General features: G+C 34.1%; 1 protein-coding gene across 1 annotated transcript; it reads right to left on the reverse strand.

The window, feature by feature from the left end:
* Positions 1 to 13,727: 13,727 nt before the first annotated feature.
* LOC141509909 (olfactory receptor 5M5-like) lies at positions 13,728 to 14,663 on the reverse strand. The gene has a single exon (XM_074219829.1). The coding sequence runs from the start codon at positions 14,661 to 14,663 to the stop codon at positions 13,728 to 13,730; it is 936 nt and encodes a 311-aa protein (XP_074075930.1).
* Positions 14,664 to 18,659: the final 3,996 nt, after the last annotated feature.

The raw sequence follows: 18,659 nt of genomic DNA on the forward strand, positions 1-18,659 counted from the left end.
GTTCACAAAAAAATAAAAGAAAGAAGAAAAATGAGGAGGAAATTAAAGTAACAATTCAGAACTATTTTGCCCAACTGTATGCCAATAAATTTGATAATCTAAGTAAAATGGAAGAATATTTACAAAGATATAAGTTGCCCAAGTTAAATGAAAAGGAAATTAAATATTTAGATCAAATTAAATATTCTATCTCAGAAAAAGAAATTCAACAAGCCCTCAATGAACTCCCTAAGAAAAAATCTCAAGGGCCAGATGGATTCACAAGTGAATTCTATCAATCATTTAAGGAACAATTGGTTCCAATTCTCTTTGGAAATATAGGTGAAAGGGCAGCTAGGTGACACAGTAGATAGGAGTCAGGAGGACCTGAGTTCAAATTTGGATTCAGCCACTTAATAATTGCCTAGCTGTATGACCTTGTCAAGTCACTTAACCCCCATTGCTTTAAAACAAATATTTAAAAAGAGAAAAATATGTGAAGATGGAACTATACCTAATTACTTCTATGACACCAATATGGTGTTGATACCTAAACCAAGAAGAGTCAAAAAACATAAAGAAAGTTATAGACCAATTTCCCTAATGAATATGAATACAAAACTCATAGCAAAGTGATTACAGCCAGTTTTCACTAAGATAATACGCAATGACCAAGCAGGATTTATTCCAAGAATACAGGGCAGTAGTTGATCTATTAATGAGAGTAAGGATTGACTAGAACTTTACCAGCTCAAACTAATGAGAGTCATCAAAAAATTAAAGAAGTTAAGAAAAATAAGTTAGAGCTAAAAACAAAATGCCCATGAATATAGACTTTTAACACTGTCAAATTTCTCAGCTCCCCACTATCAGCAGCATCACCATTTTAGTTCACTATTTTTTTTTTGTTGTTTTCTCTGATCTTTGGTGCCAAACAACAACAAAAGCCCATAAAACCACCAGAAAAGGGCTGGATCCCCTTTTTTTTAGAAACCACATTAAAAGCTATAAATCTCAATTCCATTCTTTTAGAGGTATGAGTAAAAAGCAAAGCAAATGACAGTTTACATGGTTATTTCAATTCAATTCCTTTCAAGAATGAATCAACTGGAAGCAGTAGAGTCTAATCTAGGACATAAGGGGGAAAATTACATAAAAATCGAGGGCTGAACCTGTATTTAAAAAGTCAGGGGGTGCTGATTGCTAGCACCAGAAGAAGGTTCCATGTCCATGTGACACCAAGCATACACATGTAGTTTTCCCAATCCCTCTTCATTCTATTGTCTTTCCTTTGTTGATTATCAGTAATTTATCTTGTATATGGCCAGTTTCTGCATAATTACTTCTTGTTGTCTACCACTTTAGACTGTGAGATCCTCAAGAACAGAAATGCCCTCTCCTTTGTTTGAAGCCCCAGTACCTAGGACAGTGCCTGGTGCTTAATAAATGTTTATTGACTAACTCTTAAATCTTTTGATGCCAGTATTTGAATATACAGAATAATCTTGTTTTCTTTCTAGCAAATCGCAATTGGCATGCACAAATATTGTATATTCCATACTCTTCCCATTCCATTTTCACCAGAAGTCTATCATATCTAAAATTCTATTCCCTTTCTTAATTTCATTTTTATTTATTTTGTGGTTAGAGGTATTCTGAGAGAGGGAGGTTGAGGGTCCTCAATATTAGTTTTGCTCACTAGGTGTCCTTGTAATTTGTTAAACTTCTCTAAGAATTTGGATGCCATACCACTTGGTGCTAATATATTTAATAATAATATTACTTCATTGCCCATGGTACCTTTAAGAAGTTATATCCTTCCTTATTTCCTTTCAGTAAGATATATTTTTGCTTTTCCTTTGTGCGAGATCAGAGTTCCTACATCTTATTCTTTTTTTTCACACTGAAGCATAATACAATCTGCTTCAACCTTTTTTCCTTTACCATATATATTTCAGATGTTTCTTGTAAACAGTATATTGTAAGGATTCTGGTTTTTAATGCATTCTGCAATTTGCTTCTGTTTTATGGGAGAGTTCATCCAATTCACATTTAAAATTAACATTATTTATGCTATATTTCCCTCCATGCTCTCCTTCTTCATTGATATTTTTCTTTTTCCTTTGCCCTTATCCCTCCTTACTAATGTGTTGTTCCCTAGCCACTTTAACTTTTCTTTTTAATTTCAACTTTAACTTTACTTTTATTTTCTCCTCTCTTTCATCAATCCCTTCTTCCTCTTTCTGTTTCTCCACATCCTATTTCCCTATAGTGTAGGATAGATTTTTAAACCCAATTTGGAATGTATGTCATTCCCTCTTTGAACCAAATCTCTTGAGAGTACAATTTACTCAATGTTCACATTCTTCCTTCTTTCCCTCTACTCTAATAAGTCTTTTTATCTCTTTATATTTTGTGATATATCCTCTAATATGTAGTATTGTCCTAATATAATGCTTTTCATTTCCTTATTGTTTTAACCCTGTCTTATATCGACAACCCCTTATCAAAATATACTCTTTTAACTGTTCTGCTAGAACTACCTTTCTCAAGTGTTAACTGATTGATAAGCACAGTCATTGTCCAAGGTCACTCCCCTTTTCTGCCCCATTAGAAATACACTTCTCAAGAGTCATAATTAACTTCAATAATCAATTTATACCATACTCTCCTTTCAAGTACTCTCTATGGACATATGAATCTCAAGAGTTAAAGTATCATGAAAAGAAAAATCATATCATAAACCATTTATACTCTCACTTTCATCCAAGTACACACCTGTGATGTTAGCTAAAGTATCAAGTAAAACAAGATCACATTAAGGTCTATTCATGTCCAGTCTTTCTAAGTACACTTTTTCCCCCTCTGTCCCTATAGTATAATATAGCACTATAATATCACCGACTGAAGTATTGGGTTCTCTCTCTCTCTCTCTCTCTCTCTCTCTCTCTCTCTCTCTCTCTCTCTCTCTCTCTCTCTCTTCCTCTCTATTCTAGTATAATAGTTGTTAACTAAAGCATGGAATAAGGCAAGATCACTTCATGATCTAGGTAATACTCTCTCCCTCTGTCCCTATGGTACCACATCCCTCCTTAACTAAAGTAGAATCTAGGAAACTAAGATCACTTCATGATTTATTTATGAACAGAACTTCTAAATACTCCCCTTTCCTTTGTCCCAAGAGAAAAAACAACCCTTGTAATCAACATTGCTTCATGCCAAATATATATATATGTATATATATATATATATATATATATATATATATATATATATATATATATATATACCCATGACCTCAAGGACAATCCCTCCAAATATCTTCAAACCTCATTAATTAAGGTATTGTACAAAGGTTCAACAATTTCATGGCCATCATATACCCATACCCTGTCTCTATGTATGTTTCTTTTAACTATCTTAAGATAAATACAATTCTCAAGAGTTACAAGTATTATCTTCCCTAGTATGGATGTATACAATTTAATGTTCTTAATTAGTAGGGGGTTTTTGTCTTTCTGTTTACCTTTAATATTTCTTGAATCTTGCATTTGAGGATGAAATTTTCTGTTTAGTTCTGAGCTTTTTTTATAATTTTGAAATTTCCCTGACAGAATAAATACTAATTTTTGCAGAGTAGTTGATACTTGATTGCAATAATGTCCTTGCCCTCCAGAATAACATATGTCAAGTCCTCTGATCCTTTAATGTTGAAACTGATGAATCCCGTATAATTTTGATTGTGCTTCCTTGACATTTAAATTGCATCTTTTTGACTGCTTGCGTTTTTTTCTCCTTTAACTGTGAATTCTTTGTCTATGAGGTTTCTTGGGAATCTTTATTTTGGGGTCACTTTAGGGCAGTTTTCCATTATAATTTCTTGAGAGATATTTTCCAGGCTCCATTTTTGATCAAGGCTTTCAAGTAGACCTATAATTCATAAAGTATCACTATTGGATCTGTTTTCAAGGTCATTTCTTCTTCCTAAAAGTTACTCTACATTTTCTTCTTTTTCTTAGCTTTTTCATTTTTTTTGGTTAAGTCTTGATGGTTCATAATTTTCATTTGTCCAATTCTGACTTGGGGCATTTTATGTTCTTCAGGTAGCTTTAGTGTTTCCTTTTCCAATTGGTTAATTTTAGTTTTACCTGAATTGTATTCATTTTCCACATAGTTAATATTATATATTTTGATGAATTACATATTTTCCAATTGGTCTTTTTTACTTTTGAAGGGTTATTCTCCTACAAGGCTCTCATTTCTTTTCTTCTATTTTTTTGGTTTTTCTTCTATTTTTTGGTTTTTAAAATAATTTTTTGAGCTTGTCCATAAGATTTTGGATTTGATGTCAATTCAAAAACTCATTTGAGGCTTCACATTTAGGTAATATCTCAATGCTTTCTTCTAAGATGTCATATTTATCATCCCTATATGAAGAGTAGCTTTCAATGGTTAGTGCTAATTTTGGGTTTTTTTGATCATTTAGGTAGTTTTGCACTGCTCCTGGGTTTCAGGGAGTATAGGTCAAGCTTTTTGTTCCAGGGCTGGGATCTAGTCCCTGACTGATTGCTTACCAAGATGTTGCCTATACAGCTTAAAGTAAGCTGGTATCAACTGCCAACCCAAGCAGATCATGCAAACCTTAGGGAACAATGAATCAGAGTTTTCAGACAATAGGCAATTAAGGCCTAAAAACTGGTCAGAAAAAGATTTCTAGCAGCACTCTGCTGGCATTGGGACAGAGATCCAGAACATAGATATGAGTCACAGTTCCAGGTTGAAGAGGAGAACTAGTACACTCAAATATACTTCCCCCTCAAGGAAGCCAGGATCTTGGTTATAGGTCCAGAGACTAAAAATAGGCCAGAAGAGTGATGACCATACCTCTTCATACTGCCTTGGAATTATGGAAAACTTGTCCACAACTACTTCTAAAAATTAGTAATATGAAAAAACTGAAGTTCAAGACAGTGCCCCTCCACCTCAGAAGAAGAGTCCAATTTTAACATAAAATTAAAAATAATAGTCTGAAAAATGAATAAACAGCAAAAAAGAAAAAAAATATCTGGCTATGGAAAGTTACATTAATGATAAGGAAGATCAAAAATCAAATTCAGGAAAAAATATCAAAGTCAAAACTGATACATTCAAACTCTAAAAACAATTTAAATGATCTCAGTTAAAAAATAATTCCTGAAAGAGTTCAGAAAGTATTTAAGAAGTCAAATAAAAGAAGTAAGAGCAACAAACTGGTGAAAGAAATGAAAATAATGTAAGAAAATCTGTCAAAACATTATCTCAGTAAAGGAGTAAAAAAAATGAAGAAAATAACACCTTAAAAACAGAAAATGCAAATTAGTAAAGGAAGCACTAAAATCAAATGAAGTGAAGAAACCCTGAAACAAACAGACTTTGTCAAATGGAAAAAGATATACAAATATTCAAAATAAAATTCTTCAAAAAGCAAAATTCAGCATATGCATAAAATAAGTTTAAAAAGTCACAAAAATTATCTTAAAAATTTTAATTGGCCAAATAGTAAAGGTATTTTAAAAAACTCACTGAAGAAAATAATTACTTAAAAATTATAATTGGACAAGTGGAAGCCAATTACTCCATAAGCCATCCAATAACAACACAATAAAATCAAAAGATGGGGAAAATAGTTGAACAAGTGAAATATTTCTTTGGAAAAACAATGGACTTGGAAAATAGTTACAGAAGAAAACATTTGAGAGTTATTGAATTACCTAAAATCAAGCTAATAAAAGATGTTAAGATCTTTCAAGAAATTATCATGCTGAATGTTGAAAGCTATCTTTGCATATAATAAAATAAATAACAAAAAATGAAATAACATTCAAAAATGACTGTTAATTGAGATGAACTCATGAAACAAATGAAATGTGAATTATTGTGAACAGTGAATTACATATGTTTTAAACTTATCAAAGTTTGTTCCTCTTGTCTAATAATGGTTAAAAATCCAAATAAAGAGATGTCAACTATATATGTGAAAATGTTAACTTCCTCTTGAGAAAACAAGAAGCTTTCCTGGTTATCTTTCTTAACAGCAACTATAAATTCTTTCATTGTATCAACAGTCAAATCCTATGACTGACAGGAGCAGACATCCTACAAAGGATAGAGAATCCCATATGCTATGGAAGTTTGTATAAGGCATTCTTCCTCTCCCTAATGGAATCCCTGTCATATATGCATGTGATATATTTATGAAAGAATATGTAATTTCATTAACTGAAACCAATAATTTTATGGTCCTTTGTCTACTCCCTATTATAAATATGTGACCTAACAGGGCGGGGGGGGAGGATTTGTTAGTCTGACTCCCACCCCTTACATATGTATTCTAGACAAAGAACTTAGAAGACCCATTAAAGATGTATGTTACCTAAAATAAGATAAAAGAAATTATCATACAAAATTTTCTGCTACTGTAGAATCAGAGATCAAGTAAATAAAAGAATCCATTGATCACCTCCTGGAAGAGTTCCCTAAATTAAAACTCACCACCAAATTCCAGTGCTCCCAGTTCAATGAGAAACTATTGCAACTATTCAGAATTAATACACATATCATGAAGTCACACTTAATATAACACAGGACTTAGCTTCTTATATAAATAATCAGGGAGCTTCAAATATGATATTCCAGAGGCAAAGGAACTAAGTACAGCTAAGAATCAGCTCTTCTGCAAAACTGAGTATAATCCTTAAGAGAAAAATTGGATACTTAATGAAGTAGGGGACACTAAATCATTCCTGATGAAAAGATCAGAGCTGGAAAGAAAATTTGATTTTCAAGTACATGAGTCAAGAAAAGTATATAAATCCAAAAAGATAATAGATCATAAGTAATTCAAATGGTTAAACTATTTCCATTCCTACTTGGGCAGATGATATTTGTAAATCATAAAAATTTGATCATAAATGAAGAGTTCAAAGGGGTATAGATAGACAAATAAAATAAATCTGAATTGTAAATATTTGGAAGGTTTCAAAAAATAAAATGAAAGGGTGAGAAAAAGAATGACCTGAGAGAAAGGAGAAAGGAGAGGTAAAATAGAGCAAATTATCTCACATAAAGAGGCACTAAAAAAGAAGAGCTTTTACTCTGATTGAAAGATGGTGGTGGTGGTGAATTACATGAAATTTATCTCAATAAAACTGGCTCAGAAAGAGAATAACTTACACACTCAGTTTTGTATAGATATCTATCTTGTTTTTCAAGGACACATGCAGGTGTATAAGAGGGGGGCAAATGAGGGAGGCTAGCAGCACCAAATTACAGCAGTATAAAATAATATGATATTGAGTAAAAAAATAGTGGCGAACCAGTATAATATGTTCAATATATAATACATGTTAGTAAATGTCCATGATCATATACTGTTTGATAAAAATCAAAAAATAAAGCTTTGAGAACAAAAAATCACTATGTCACAAAAGTTGTTTGGAAACCTAGAAAGCAGTTAGGTAGAACCTATAGACCAAAATCTCACACTATATAGCAAGATTAAATCAAAATGTGAATATAGTTTAGACAAAAAGTGTGATATCATGAGAAAATTGGGAGACCATGGAATATCTTTCTGTCCGAATGGTGACTAAGGAAGGAAGAGCTTTGTGCAAATAAAATGAATGATTTCGATTACATTGAATTAAATAAAATTTCAACAAATATATTCAATGCCTCCAAGATTAGAAGAAAAGAAAAAACTGGGGGGATGGGCAAGGAGAGAATTACTACAAGTTTCTTTCTAAAAGCCATCATTTCTCAAATGTATGGAGAATTGAGCCAGATCTATAAGAAAACAAGTCATTTCCTAATTGATAAATGTTCAAAGGATTTAAATGGGCAGTTTTCAGAAGAAGAAAAATCAGTTATCTCTAGTCATATGAAACATGCTCTAAATTACTATTGATTGGGAAAATGAAAATGAAAACAACACTGAAGTACCATTTTACACCTTTCAGATTGATTAATGTGACAAAAAAACGAAAAAGACAAATATTGGAGGCTGAGTGGAAAAACTGGAACAATAATACTCTATTGGTGGAGTTCTGAACTATTCCAAACATTCTGGAAAACAAATTGCAACTATGTTCAAAGGGTTATAAAACTATGCATACATTTTAAATCAAAAATAGATTTCTTTCCCTGAAATTTTTAGAAGAAAAGGAGTTATATGTATTAAATTATTTGTATTAGTACTTTTTATTGAATGAATTTTTATTGAATGAATTGGAAATACAGGGGAGGTCTGTCAATTGGAGAATGACTTAAAAAAGGTTTGGTTTATGATTGTGATAGAATATTATTGTGCTTTTAGAAGTGATGAACAAGTTGGTTTCAGAGCAAACTAGAAAGAGTTGTATAAATTGATGCAAAATGAAATGAGAAAAATAAAAACATTTCACACAATAATGGAATAATTGTATAATGATCAACTATGAATGACATAGCTTGTCATGGATGAAAAATGATCCAAGAAGACAGAAAGACATGATAAAAAATGCTATCCACCTCTAGACAATGAACTAACAGAGTGTAGATGCAGACATTTATTTCTTTAGTTTCTTTAATTATTTTTATCTCTAAAGATTTTTACAAAATGATTAAACTAGAAATGTGTTTTCCATGACAGTACATATAATCTAATTGAAATTCCTTGCCTTCTCAAAGCAGCAAGAAGGGCAAAAAGAAGGAAGACAATTTGGAATATAAATTGTAGGAAAAATGTTAAAAATTAATTTTCAATGAAATTGTAAAAAAAATCCATCCTTTCAATTTGTATAAACAACTTTGTAATGGAAGAAGAAGGAAACTCTTTGGGCTCAAGTTTTTCTAACATAGATTCATATGGATTTAAGCATTTTCAGGTTTTTCCAAAAGCTTTCTCAGTCTCATTTTTCACCTCCTTATTCCTCAGGCTAAAGATGAGAGAGTTAAGGGCAGGAGTGAAACCACATAAAACACAGAAATAATCTAATTGGATTCTGGAGAAGAAATAGACTTATGCTTTAAGTAAAGAGACATTATAGTCCCAAAAATTAAAGTGACAACCAGAAGCTGGGAAGAGCACATAGAGAAAGCTTTTCTGCACTCCTGGGCAGAGCGAAATCTCAGAATATCAAAGTGGATGTGTTCACAGGAAAGGATAATGAATGTGATAGGGCATAAAAAGGTAAAGATACAAAGGACATGCATGACCAACACTGCCTGGGTTGTGTCAGTACAAGATATATGTAATAGGGCAGGCATTTTACACATAAAGTAATTAATAATATTTTCCTGGCAGAAAGAGAGGTAAAATGTGACAACTGTATCTACTGTGGATAACATAAAGCTACCCAACCATGGCCCAGTAGCCAGCCTCCCACAAATTCCCCAGCTCATTGTCACTGAGTACCTTAAAGGATTTCAAATGGCAAAATAGTGTTGCTAAACCATCACTGAGAGGATATAGTACTCTGCGATCCAAAAGCGTGCAAATGTGTAAACTTGTATAACACAACAAGGGTAGGAGATGGACTTTCTCTGTGCCAAGATGTGTATCAACATCTGTGGAAATACAGAGGATGTGAAACAGACTTCTAGAATACATAAATTCATGAGGTTGAAGTACATAGGCGTGTGCAGGAGTGAATCCCTCAGTATCAGTGATACAATAAGCAGATTCCCTAGCAAGATCATTAGGTAGAGCATGAGGAAGAGCAGGAAGAGGTGCACCTGGAGCTCAGGTCAGCTGGAAAGAGCAAGGATGATGAACTCAGTCACTGAAGTGAGATTGTTGCTCTCCATCTTGTTTATGAGTCTACTGAAAGAACATGGAAAATTATGGCTACAAAGCATTTTATATTCCTCTTTTCCTGTTTCTGAAACAATATATAAAGGCTATTAGATCAGAAGAATTCATCATTTTGTGATTATAAATCATTTTATTTATATTATCTCACATCATTCTCATTCTAACCAAATGAATCATGCAAAATATTGATAGATTAGCATGTCAATTTTTTGATACCATGGATATTTAGTCTCAAAAAAGTTAAACAGTTTTCGAAATAGTGTCACACTTAATATGAATGGCTCTCTCCACAAATCCTAATCTCTAGACTTGTTCTTATTCTTCATTGCTGATGTTATGGCTTATCCCTTGTAATTGAAGAAGACTATGACATCAACAGAAATTGAAATTGTTGATTATGGTAAAGGCAATGTTCTGAAATACCAATCTTCTCACTTCCTTTACCAGAAACATCATCACCACAAAACATAATTTAATATGAAACAAGATTTCTGATGATGACCTGGATGCTATGGGAGTCTTTGGTCTTTGGATATAGGCCCTTCCCATATCAATAAATCTGGGTAGAATATCAACTTGGTGATGATTTGAGTATTTAGACATGCATGGTTTAATCTGTGACTGGCAGCATCTATATTTCCTCATCAATTTTTAAAATTTATTATATAGTTATAGTTCTTCTCTCTCTCTCTCTCTCTCTCTCTCTCTCTCTCTCTCTCTCTCCTCTTCCCTCTTCTCATACTTATTCTCCCCCTCAACTTGGTGCTCCCTAGCTTATCCCAAAACCCCTATCAAAACCCAAAAAACCATAATTAGACAAATAGAAACTAATGACTTTATGAGACACTATAATTACAAACAATAAAACCAAATGAGTGAAAAAATAGAAGAAAGTGAAAAAAGAAAATTTATATCTCTTATTTTGATTTTGTCCCATATTCATTGTAGATGACAGACTCTTGCTTCACTGAAATACAATACCTCTTAAAAAGAATAACTAACATGGAAAATAGGTCTAGGAGAGAAAATATGTGAATTATTGCTTACCTGAAAACCATGATCAGAAAAAAAGAGCCTGGACAATATCTTTCAAGAAATTATAATAGAAAACTGCCCTTATATACTAAAACAAGAAGATAAATAGTCCTTAAAAAAGAGTCATCATCCACAGAAAGAGATCCCAAAAGAAAAACTCCAAGGAATATTGTAGTCAAATTTCATACTTCTCAGTTAAACAAAAAACCCTGCAACCAATCAAAAGGAAGAAATTTAAATATCAGGGAGGTACAGTCAGGATTATTCAGGACATAGGTTCAGCAGTAAAGGATTGGAGGGACTTAGATATGGTATTCTGGAAGATAAAGATGCTTGGATTACAACCAAGAATCAACTATCCTAAAAAATTCAGCCATGATATAGGGGTTCAAATAAATGGGTTATTATTTTAAATCTCCATCTCTATTCTCCAGTTCACAAGAGAGTACTACGTAAAAGTAAATGGAGTTTGTCCCAACTTCAAATGTTTATAAACTTTCTCAATACTCCCCAATTTAAAGTTGTTAATTCCTTTCCTCTTTTAACCCATTTATCTTCTATTTTCTCTCTTCCAATTCAAAGCCTCATTTCTTGAAAAATATATATGAATCCTTTACTTCCTCATGATGCATGCATTACTCAATCTTTTGCTTCATGAATTCCATCCATCCTATAAAATTGCAATCTCAAGAGTTACCAACAAGGTGTTTCTTAATAACTCTTCTTTTCCTCATTAACTTCATTTCAGTTATCATTATGGTTTCAAAAATCATTTATAACTCTAATTTTGACCTTGTTCCCATACTCATGATAAATGACTTAGACTCTTCAGTGAAATAAGGGTCAGAAGTTTTTTGATTAGTGTATCTCTTGTAAGCAATACATTGTTGGGTTTTGCTTTCTAATCATTCATCTACCTCTTACAATTACTGGGTGAATTCATCCCATTCATATTCTTAATTATATTATTTCTCTCGATTTTATTCTCTTCTCCAGTCTATGTGAAAATAATTATAACAGATGACAAAACAATGAGGGGTTTAGTTTATGGAGCATGCATAAATGTTCCCCTGGATCCAATACTAAACATAAGTAGTTGCTGATTCCACACCTGAAAATGAATGATTGAAAGTCTTTGACTCCACTTCAGAGGATGCAAAAATATCCTATGACTGCTTCTTTCAGTTGTGTTGTTCTTGATGTTGTTGCTACTGGATTTAAACTTAGATCTCCCTAACTCCAGATTCAGCACTCTCTCCCAGTGATCATCAAAAGCTGATGTTGATTTGATATCAAGAATAGTGAGGAGCTACCAGCAAGTCAAATAATATTGGTGAGTTACTAACTGGAACTGGTGATATTGAGGGGAACATACTGAGGCTGGACTCAAGAATAATTGTACTAAAAAATATACTTTACTCCCTACAGATATGCCTAGAACTCTGAGAGGAAAAATCGTGCTTGTCTAGGCAACCAAAGGGTCATTGGATTTGGAGTTGAGAAAGCTATCTCAGAGCCTTTATGTATGATAAAATAAATTCAATTAAACATATTTTCTTGACAGGGGAAGTTGACTCCATCACACCAGGACATGTGACTAGGGTTAGTGAAATATAGAAAGATCATAACAACTAGGTTATACAGGATAAAGTGTCAGATTTGAAATGAGGATAACCTGAGTTTAAATCTTCCCTCAAACACTTACCAACGTTGTGATCTTAGGTAAGTCACTTAACCTTGTTTGCCTGTTTCCTCATCTATAAAATGAGTTAGAAAAGAAATACAAACCACTCCACTATCTTACCAAGCAAAGCCCAAAATGGGTCCTGGATAATTAGAGATTACTAAATTACTAAATGCAACTAAATACAACTAAACAACAGCAAAAATTAAAATTTTAATGGAGCAGGTATATGACTTAATAAGGAGAACACTGGAACTAAAGTCAGAAAGTCATATTTTACTGAGTCCAAATCTGACCGCAGACACTTTCTCACTATGTCACCCTGGGCAAGTCATTTAACCTGGTTTGCCTCAGTTTTCCTCAACTGTAAAATTAGGTGGAGAAGAAAATGGGAAAACACTCCTAAATGTTTCCCAGAAAACACCAAATGGGATCACAAACAGTCAAACATGACTGAATGGTTGAAAATCAATAGCAACAAAATCAATATAGACTCTATAATGGATTTTTATATGTTTGTTATTTTCAAGCATAGGATCCAAGTAGAAATTTCAGGAAGCTCAAAAGTCAAAGTTAAAACTCTGGTTACAAGGGTTGTCTTGGGCTATCAATACTAGATGGCACTGGTAACATTTACACTCAAAATATGAACTTAGCAGTGTTAAAATAATTAGTTAAACTAGGAAGCTGCCACATAGATTCTATCACTCCTCCAAGACACCCCCCATTCACTGCCCACTCTTCCAACATTTGCTCCATCCTGTGACCTCCTACGCCATCCAACCACAAAAAACAGCATCTACTCATAGGAATTGGTATCTCCTCCTAACCACTACACCCATAAGCAAATTGCCCCAACTTTCAAAATACTAAGCTTTGATTCTTCCCCTTATTATAAACATTATTTTAATATAATTTATTGTGAAATAATTATCATCATGCCGAGTGCAGGCTTCTCTGTGTTGAAACCTACAGTAGTTTAGGGAAATGAAGACTATTTCATTTCTTTGCTAAGGGAAAACTAGGAAGGAGAACAGAGAGAGAATTCAGATGGTTCCTAAACTAACAAGAAAAAAAAGAATGAATGAAAATAAGAGACTAAGGTTCCAGACACACTAGAAATTTGTCGAGGAACATCACGGAGGCTATTTGGATCCAAGTTTCCCTCACTTGGTCTCATGAATAGGATATGTGCAGTTAAACACCTTCAGGTTTCCCCAAAAGTTTTCTCAAGGCCATTTTCACTTCCTTATTCCTCAGGCTATAAATGAGTGGATTGAGAGTAGGTGTGAAAGCCACATAAAACATTGAAACAATTTTATTGTACTCTGGAGTGGATAGAGATTGAGGCTTCATGTAAAGAGACATTACTGTGCCAAAAAAAAGAGTGACAACCAGAAGGTGGGAAGAGCAAGTGGAAAAGGCTTTTCTGCGTCCCTGGGCAGAGCGAATTCTCAGTACTGCAATGATGATATGTGCATAGGAAAGGATGATGAATGTAATGGGGCACAAAAGAGTAAATATACAGAGGACTTGCATGACTAACTCTGCCTGGGTTGTGTCAGTACAAGAGAGGTGCAGTAGGGCAGGCATTTCACACAAGAAATGATTGATAACATTATCCTGGCAGAATGAGAGGTGGAATGTGGTTACTGTGTCCACTGTGGATGCCATAAAACCACCCAACCATGAGCCAGCAGCCAGTTTCCCACAAATCCCCCAACTCATTGTCACTGAATATCTTAATGGGTCTCGAATGGCAACATAGCGGTCATAAGCCATCACTGAGAGAATATAACATTCGGCAATGCCAAAAGAAAGGAATGTGTAGACCTGTATGACACAGCAGGTGTAGGAGATGGACTTTCGTTCTGCAAAGAAGTGTATCAACATCTGTGGAAATACACAGGATGTGTAACAGACTTCTAGAATAGATAAATTCGCGAGGAAGAAGTACATAGGTGTGTGGAGGTGCAAATCCCTCAATATCAGCAGCACAATAAGCAGATTCCCCAGCAAAATCATCAGGTAGAGCATGAGGAAGAGCAGGAAGAGATGCACCTGGAGCTCAGGTCGGCTGGAAAGACCGAGGAGGATGAACTCAGTCACTGAAGTGAGGTTACTGATCTCCATCTTGTTTATGAGTCTACTGAAAAAAATAGAAAGATATGGCAGCAAAGCATTTTATATTCCTTATTTCCTATTTTTGAGAGAATATATATAAAGACTATTTGATCAAAAGAATGCATCCCTTTATGATTATAATTCATTTTATATACATTATCTTACATTCTTATTGTAACAAATGAATTATGCAAATTATTGATAGGTTAACATCTCAATTTTTTTTCTACTCTGGATATTAGGGCTCAGAAGGTTGGAAATTCAAGTGCTTTTGAGCCTCTTTTGCTAAGCTGTTAGCTATTTTATCAATGATTTCTAGTATTTCTCATATCACTCACATTTCTCTTCCCAATTTTTCTTCCTTGATATTTAGAAACCTTTTTGAACTCTTCCATACTTTACTTTGAAACTTTTTATGCAGGAATTTTCACTTTGTTGTCTTCTTCTGAATATGTGTTTTGGCCTTGCTTGTGAGCATAATAATTTTTCATGATAAGAATATTTTTCTACTGTTTGTTCTTTTTCTAATCATTTTCTGTGTCATTTAACTCAATGTCAAACTAGGACTCTGCTTCCCAAAAGTAAGGAGCACTGTTCCAAGCATTAGGTTTTCTTTATGCAATTGATAGACATATTTCTGTGACTTGCAATTGTTTGGCTCTTCCAGAATGACATGCCCTAGGGAGATGTGTGTTTATAACTTTCCCATACCTTACACTGGTTACCACAAGATCCCTCCACTGCTGGTCCTGGCACCAGGATCCCACAAACAGGGAGCTTATGGACACACACCTCTTGCACCAGGACTAAGACCCAGGACTGTGGCCTAGATCCAGATAGAGACAATACAGAAGATTCCTGCCTCTGGTGCTAGTAAAGGACCCTCTGGAAGTCTCCTTCTCACTTATTGTCTTGTGCCGTTATTATCTGTGGACTGAGAGATCTGGAAATTACCACTGCTGTCACTTATTCAGTTGATCCTAGACCTACTACTCATAATTTGCTGTTGCCTGGTCTGTGCTGTCAGAGTCTACACTCGACTGTTCTCTTCTCTCATCCTGTTGGCAGACCATTCTATCCAACCTTCTAAGTTGCATTGAGCTGGAAAATTGTTTTTGTGGGTTTTGCCAAACTAGAATTTGTTTAGAGTCATTATTTAAAGATACTTGTAATTCAAATAAGTCGCTACCATTTTGGACAATAGTAAGTGATTTTCAAATAGTATAACAACTAATAAAAAATAAAACTGACTCTTTTTTTCCTCTCTCAATTAATCCTGTATCCTAAAACTACCTTGACACTCCATATTCACCAAAGATTATTTGGTCTCTTTCTTCACTGAGATCAGGGGCATCCAATGGGAACTTCTCAAAATTAACCTCCCTTATCCCTTGAAACCTATCATTAACTTCCCTCATGTTTTAGAGGATGAAATAAATTTCTTCCTCCCCAAGGCTTACCTCTTACTATTCATCATGGATTCAATTAAGAAGAAACTCTATGGTGTAAGAGAAAGAGCAATGAATTTGGAATTAGGAGAGTTCAGCTCGGGCTACTCACTAGGTAAATAGTTGAACAACTCACTTGACACCTCTCTGTTCCTCAGTTTCTTACTTATATAATGGGAAAAAATAATTTTTACTATTCAACTCATGGTTGTAAAGGTAGCACTTCAGAAACTTCAAGGTGTTTCTCTGATAACAAAGATTGAAGGATGGCACTGAGTGGGTAAAGCTAATCATTCATTCCTACTTGACCCTCCATTTTCACAGTCACTCCCTAATCTCTCCCCCTTTTACTATGTAGGACTATTCTTTTCTAGAATTTTCTTCAGTTCATCCTTGATGAAGAGTGGTTGCCTTAGTAAATTGGACACCAGAAACAATGTAAATAGAAGTGGTCAAGGTTCTGCCTCCTTATGCCAGCCAGTTAGTTAAAACCCAAATTGCTAACTCATTTGCCTGAAATGGGGTGGGGATTGTCCAACCCACAAGCTATAAAAGCCTAGCAAAATCATTCAATTTGGCATGAACAAAGCAACCACAACCAAGACTCAAAATTAAATTAACCTAGGAACTTTTTCAGGATGAACTGTTTAAGGGTTTGACCAAATATAGAATTTGGCTAATTTTTAAGTTGATAATTTGTTATGGTCCACAAATATTTAAGTGACCCTTGGCAGATAAAATGTTCTAATCCCCAAACTTAGAAAGATAAAGGTCTAAATTTCTCTCTTTGCTCTGTGCAATTGGAAAACTTAGTAATTATCTTTCTACAGCCCAAGTCCCCAACCAGAAAAAGGTTTTCCTTTGGGTAAAACACTCTAATAATAAGTCTATTACTCCCCCTTCCATTATTCCCTTGTAGTCTCTCATTCTTTCCTCTCCTTTTCTATTTCCCCCTTAATGTTTTAATTTTTGTATGTTTGTTTTGGAATTTTTTGTGAGATAATGGGGTGAAGTGACTTGCCCAAGGTCACACAGCTAGGTAATTGTTACATGCCTGAGATTGGATTTGAACAAAGATCCTCCTGACCCCAGGACTAGTTTTTATCCACTGTGCCACCTAGCTGTCTCTATTGTTCTTGTTATCGTTATCATCCTCATTTTCCACAGTGCTTAGTATTACCTCCACATTACTTCTCTAAGTCAAAAGTGCCCATGCTATTTTGATCACTATTCCCTACATTCCAAGTGCTGGTTCTCCATGTTGACTCATTTATACTCATAGTTTTTAAAACTGCTCTGCACTCCCAATCCTGGAGGATGGAAGTGTCTAGATTATCCATCACAAACTGGAACCAGGGAGTCATGAGATAAGATCTCAAATTGGTGGCTGATATGTTTTGACTATTACTCAACTCCAGGATTTTTATTTCCTTAGCGATTTCCAAAAGTGCAGTATAGAATCATAAGTTGTCGTATCATTGTAGCAGCTTCTAAGACATTAATTCAATTGTCAATCTTTCCCACTCCATGTATTTATAATAATTCTAAGACATTATCAATTCTTATAACATTTTCATTTGTCATCACATTTTTTTCTCCAACTCAAATACATTCAAAAAATAATGTATATCAACTGCTTCTACTTCCTATACTCCCTTTTTCAACCTTTCGCAAATAAACTGCTATAGCAAAAATCAACAACTAAAAAATTTTGTTTTTGCCACACCTTCCTTTTTACATTCTCAACATGTTAAAATACCCTTATGGCTTCAAATATCAAAAACTCTCACCTTGATCATTCTCCTGAATGTTAGGTTACTACCGCAGACTGCCTTTGAGACATTTTTTTTTTAAATGCTCCCCTGGAATTCATGCTCACCATGTCCAAAACAACTCCTTTTCCTCATAATCAACTTCCTCAAATGACTGCCCCATTTCTTTAACTGGCACCAAAATTCTCCCAGAATTTCACATGCAAAACTTTTATTATCTTAAATTTTCTCCATTACTATCTCTATGAGAACTTTTCATGTATTTTTAATTCTCCCTTAAGAATCTGCTCTATATCCTTTCCATTCTTTCCACTACATTCTTAGTAGAGAAAGAAGAAAATACATCTTTTTAAGCAACTACTCTATCCCACTGCTAAGGACTTTAGAAAAAAATTATCTCACTTGATCCTTACAACAACTCTGCAAGGTGCATGCTACTCTTATTCCCATTTTAAAAGTAACTAACATGAGGTAGACAAAGATGAAGTCTCCTGCAAAGCATCACATAGCTAGGAAGACTCTAAGAGTGAATTTGAACTCAGACTTCCTGCCTCTAGTCACTATATGACCTACTTACCTCTAAAAACTCATAACAAATTACCTAGGCATTTTTGAAGTCCCTATAAGTTTTTTCTTTCTTCCTGTCTTTTCCTTCCATGAAAACATCTTGTTATAATTTCCAGATTAGTTCTTTTATCTACAGACCAGACTTTTTTAGACCTTCTGTTTAGATGATCCCTATTCAATTCAACAAAAATTTATTAAGCCGCTAATATTTGTAAGAT

Source organism: Macrotis lagotis, chromosome 1 (genome assembly GCF_037893015.1).
Source record: "Macrotis lagotis isolate mMagLag1 chromosome 1, bilby.v1.9.chrom.fasta, whole genome shotgun sequence".
NCBI lineage: Eukaryota > Metazoa > Chordata > Mammalia > Peramelemorphia > Peramelidae > Macrotis > Macrotis lagotis.

Coding starts and splice junctions, on each gene's coding strand:
- LOC141509909 (XM_074219829.1), bottom strand. CDS start 14,663: ATGGAGATCAGTAACCTCACTTCAGTGACTGAGTTCATCCTCCTCGGT.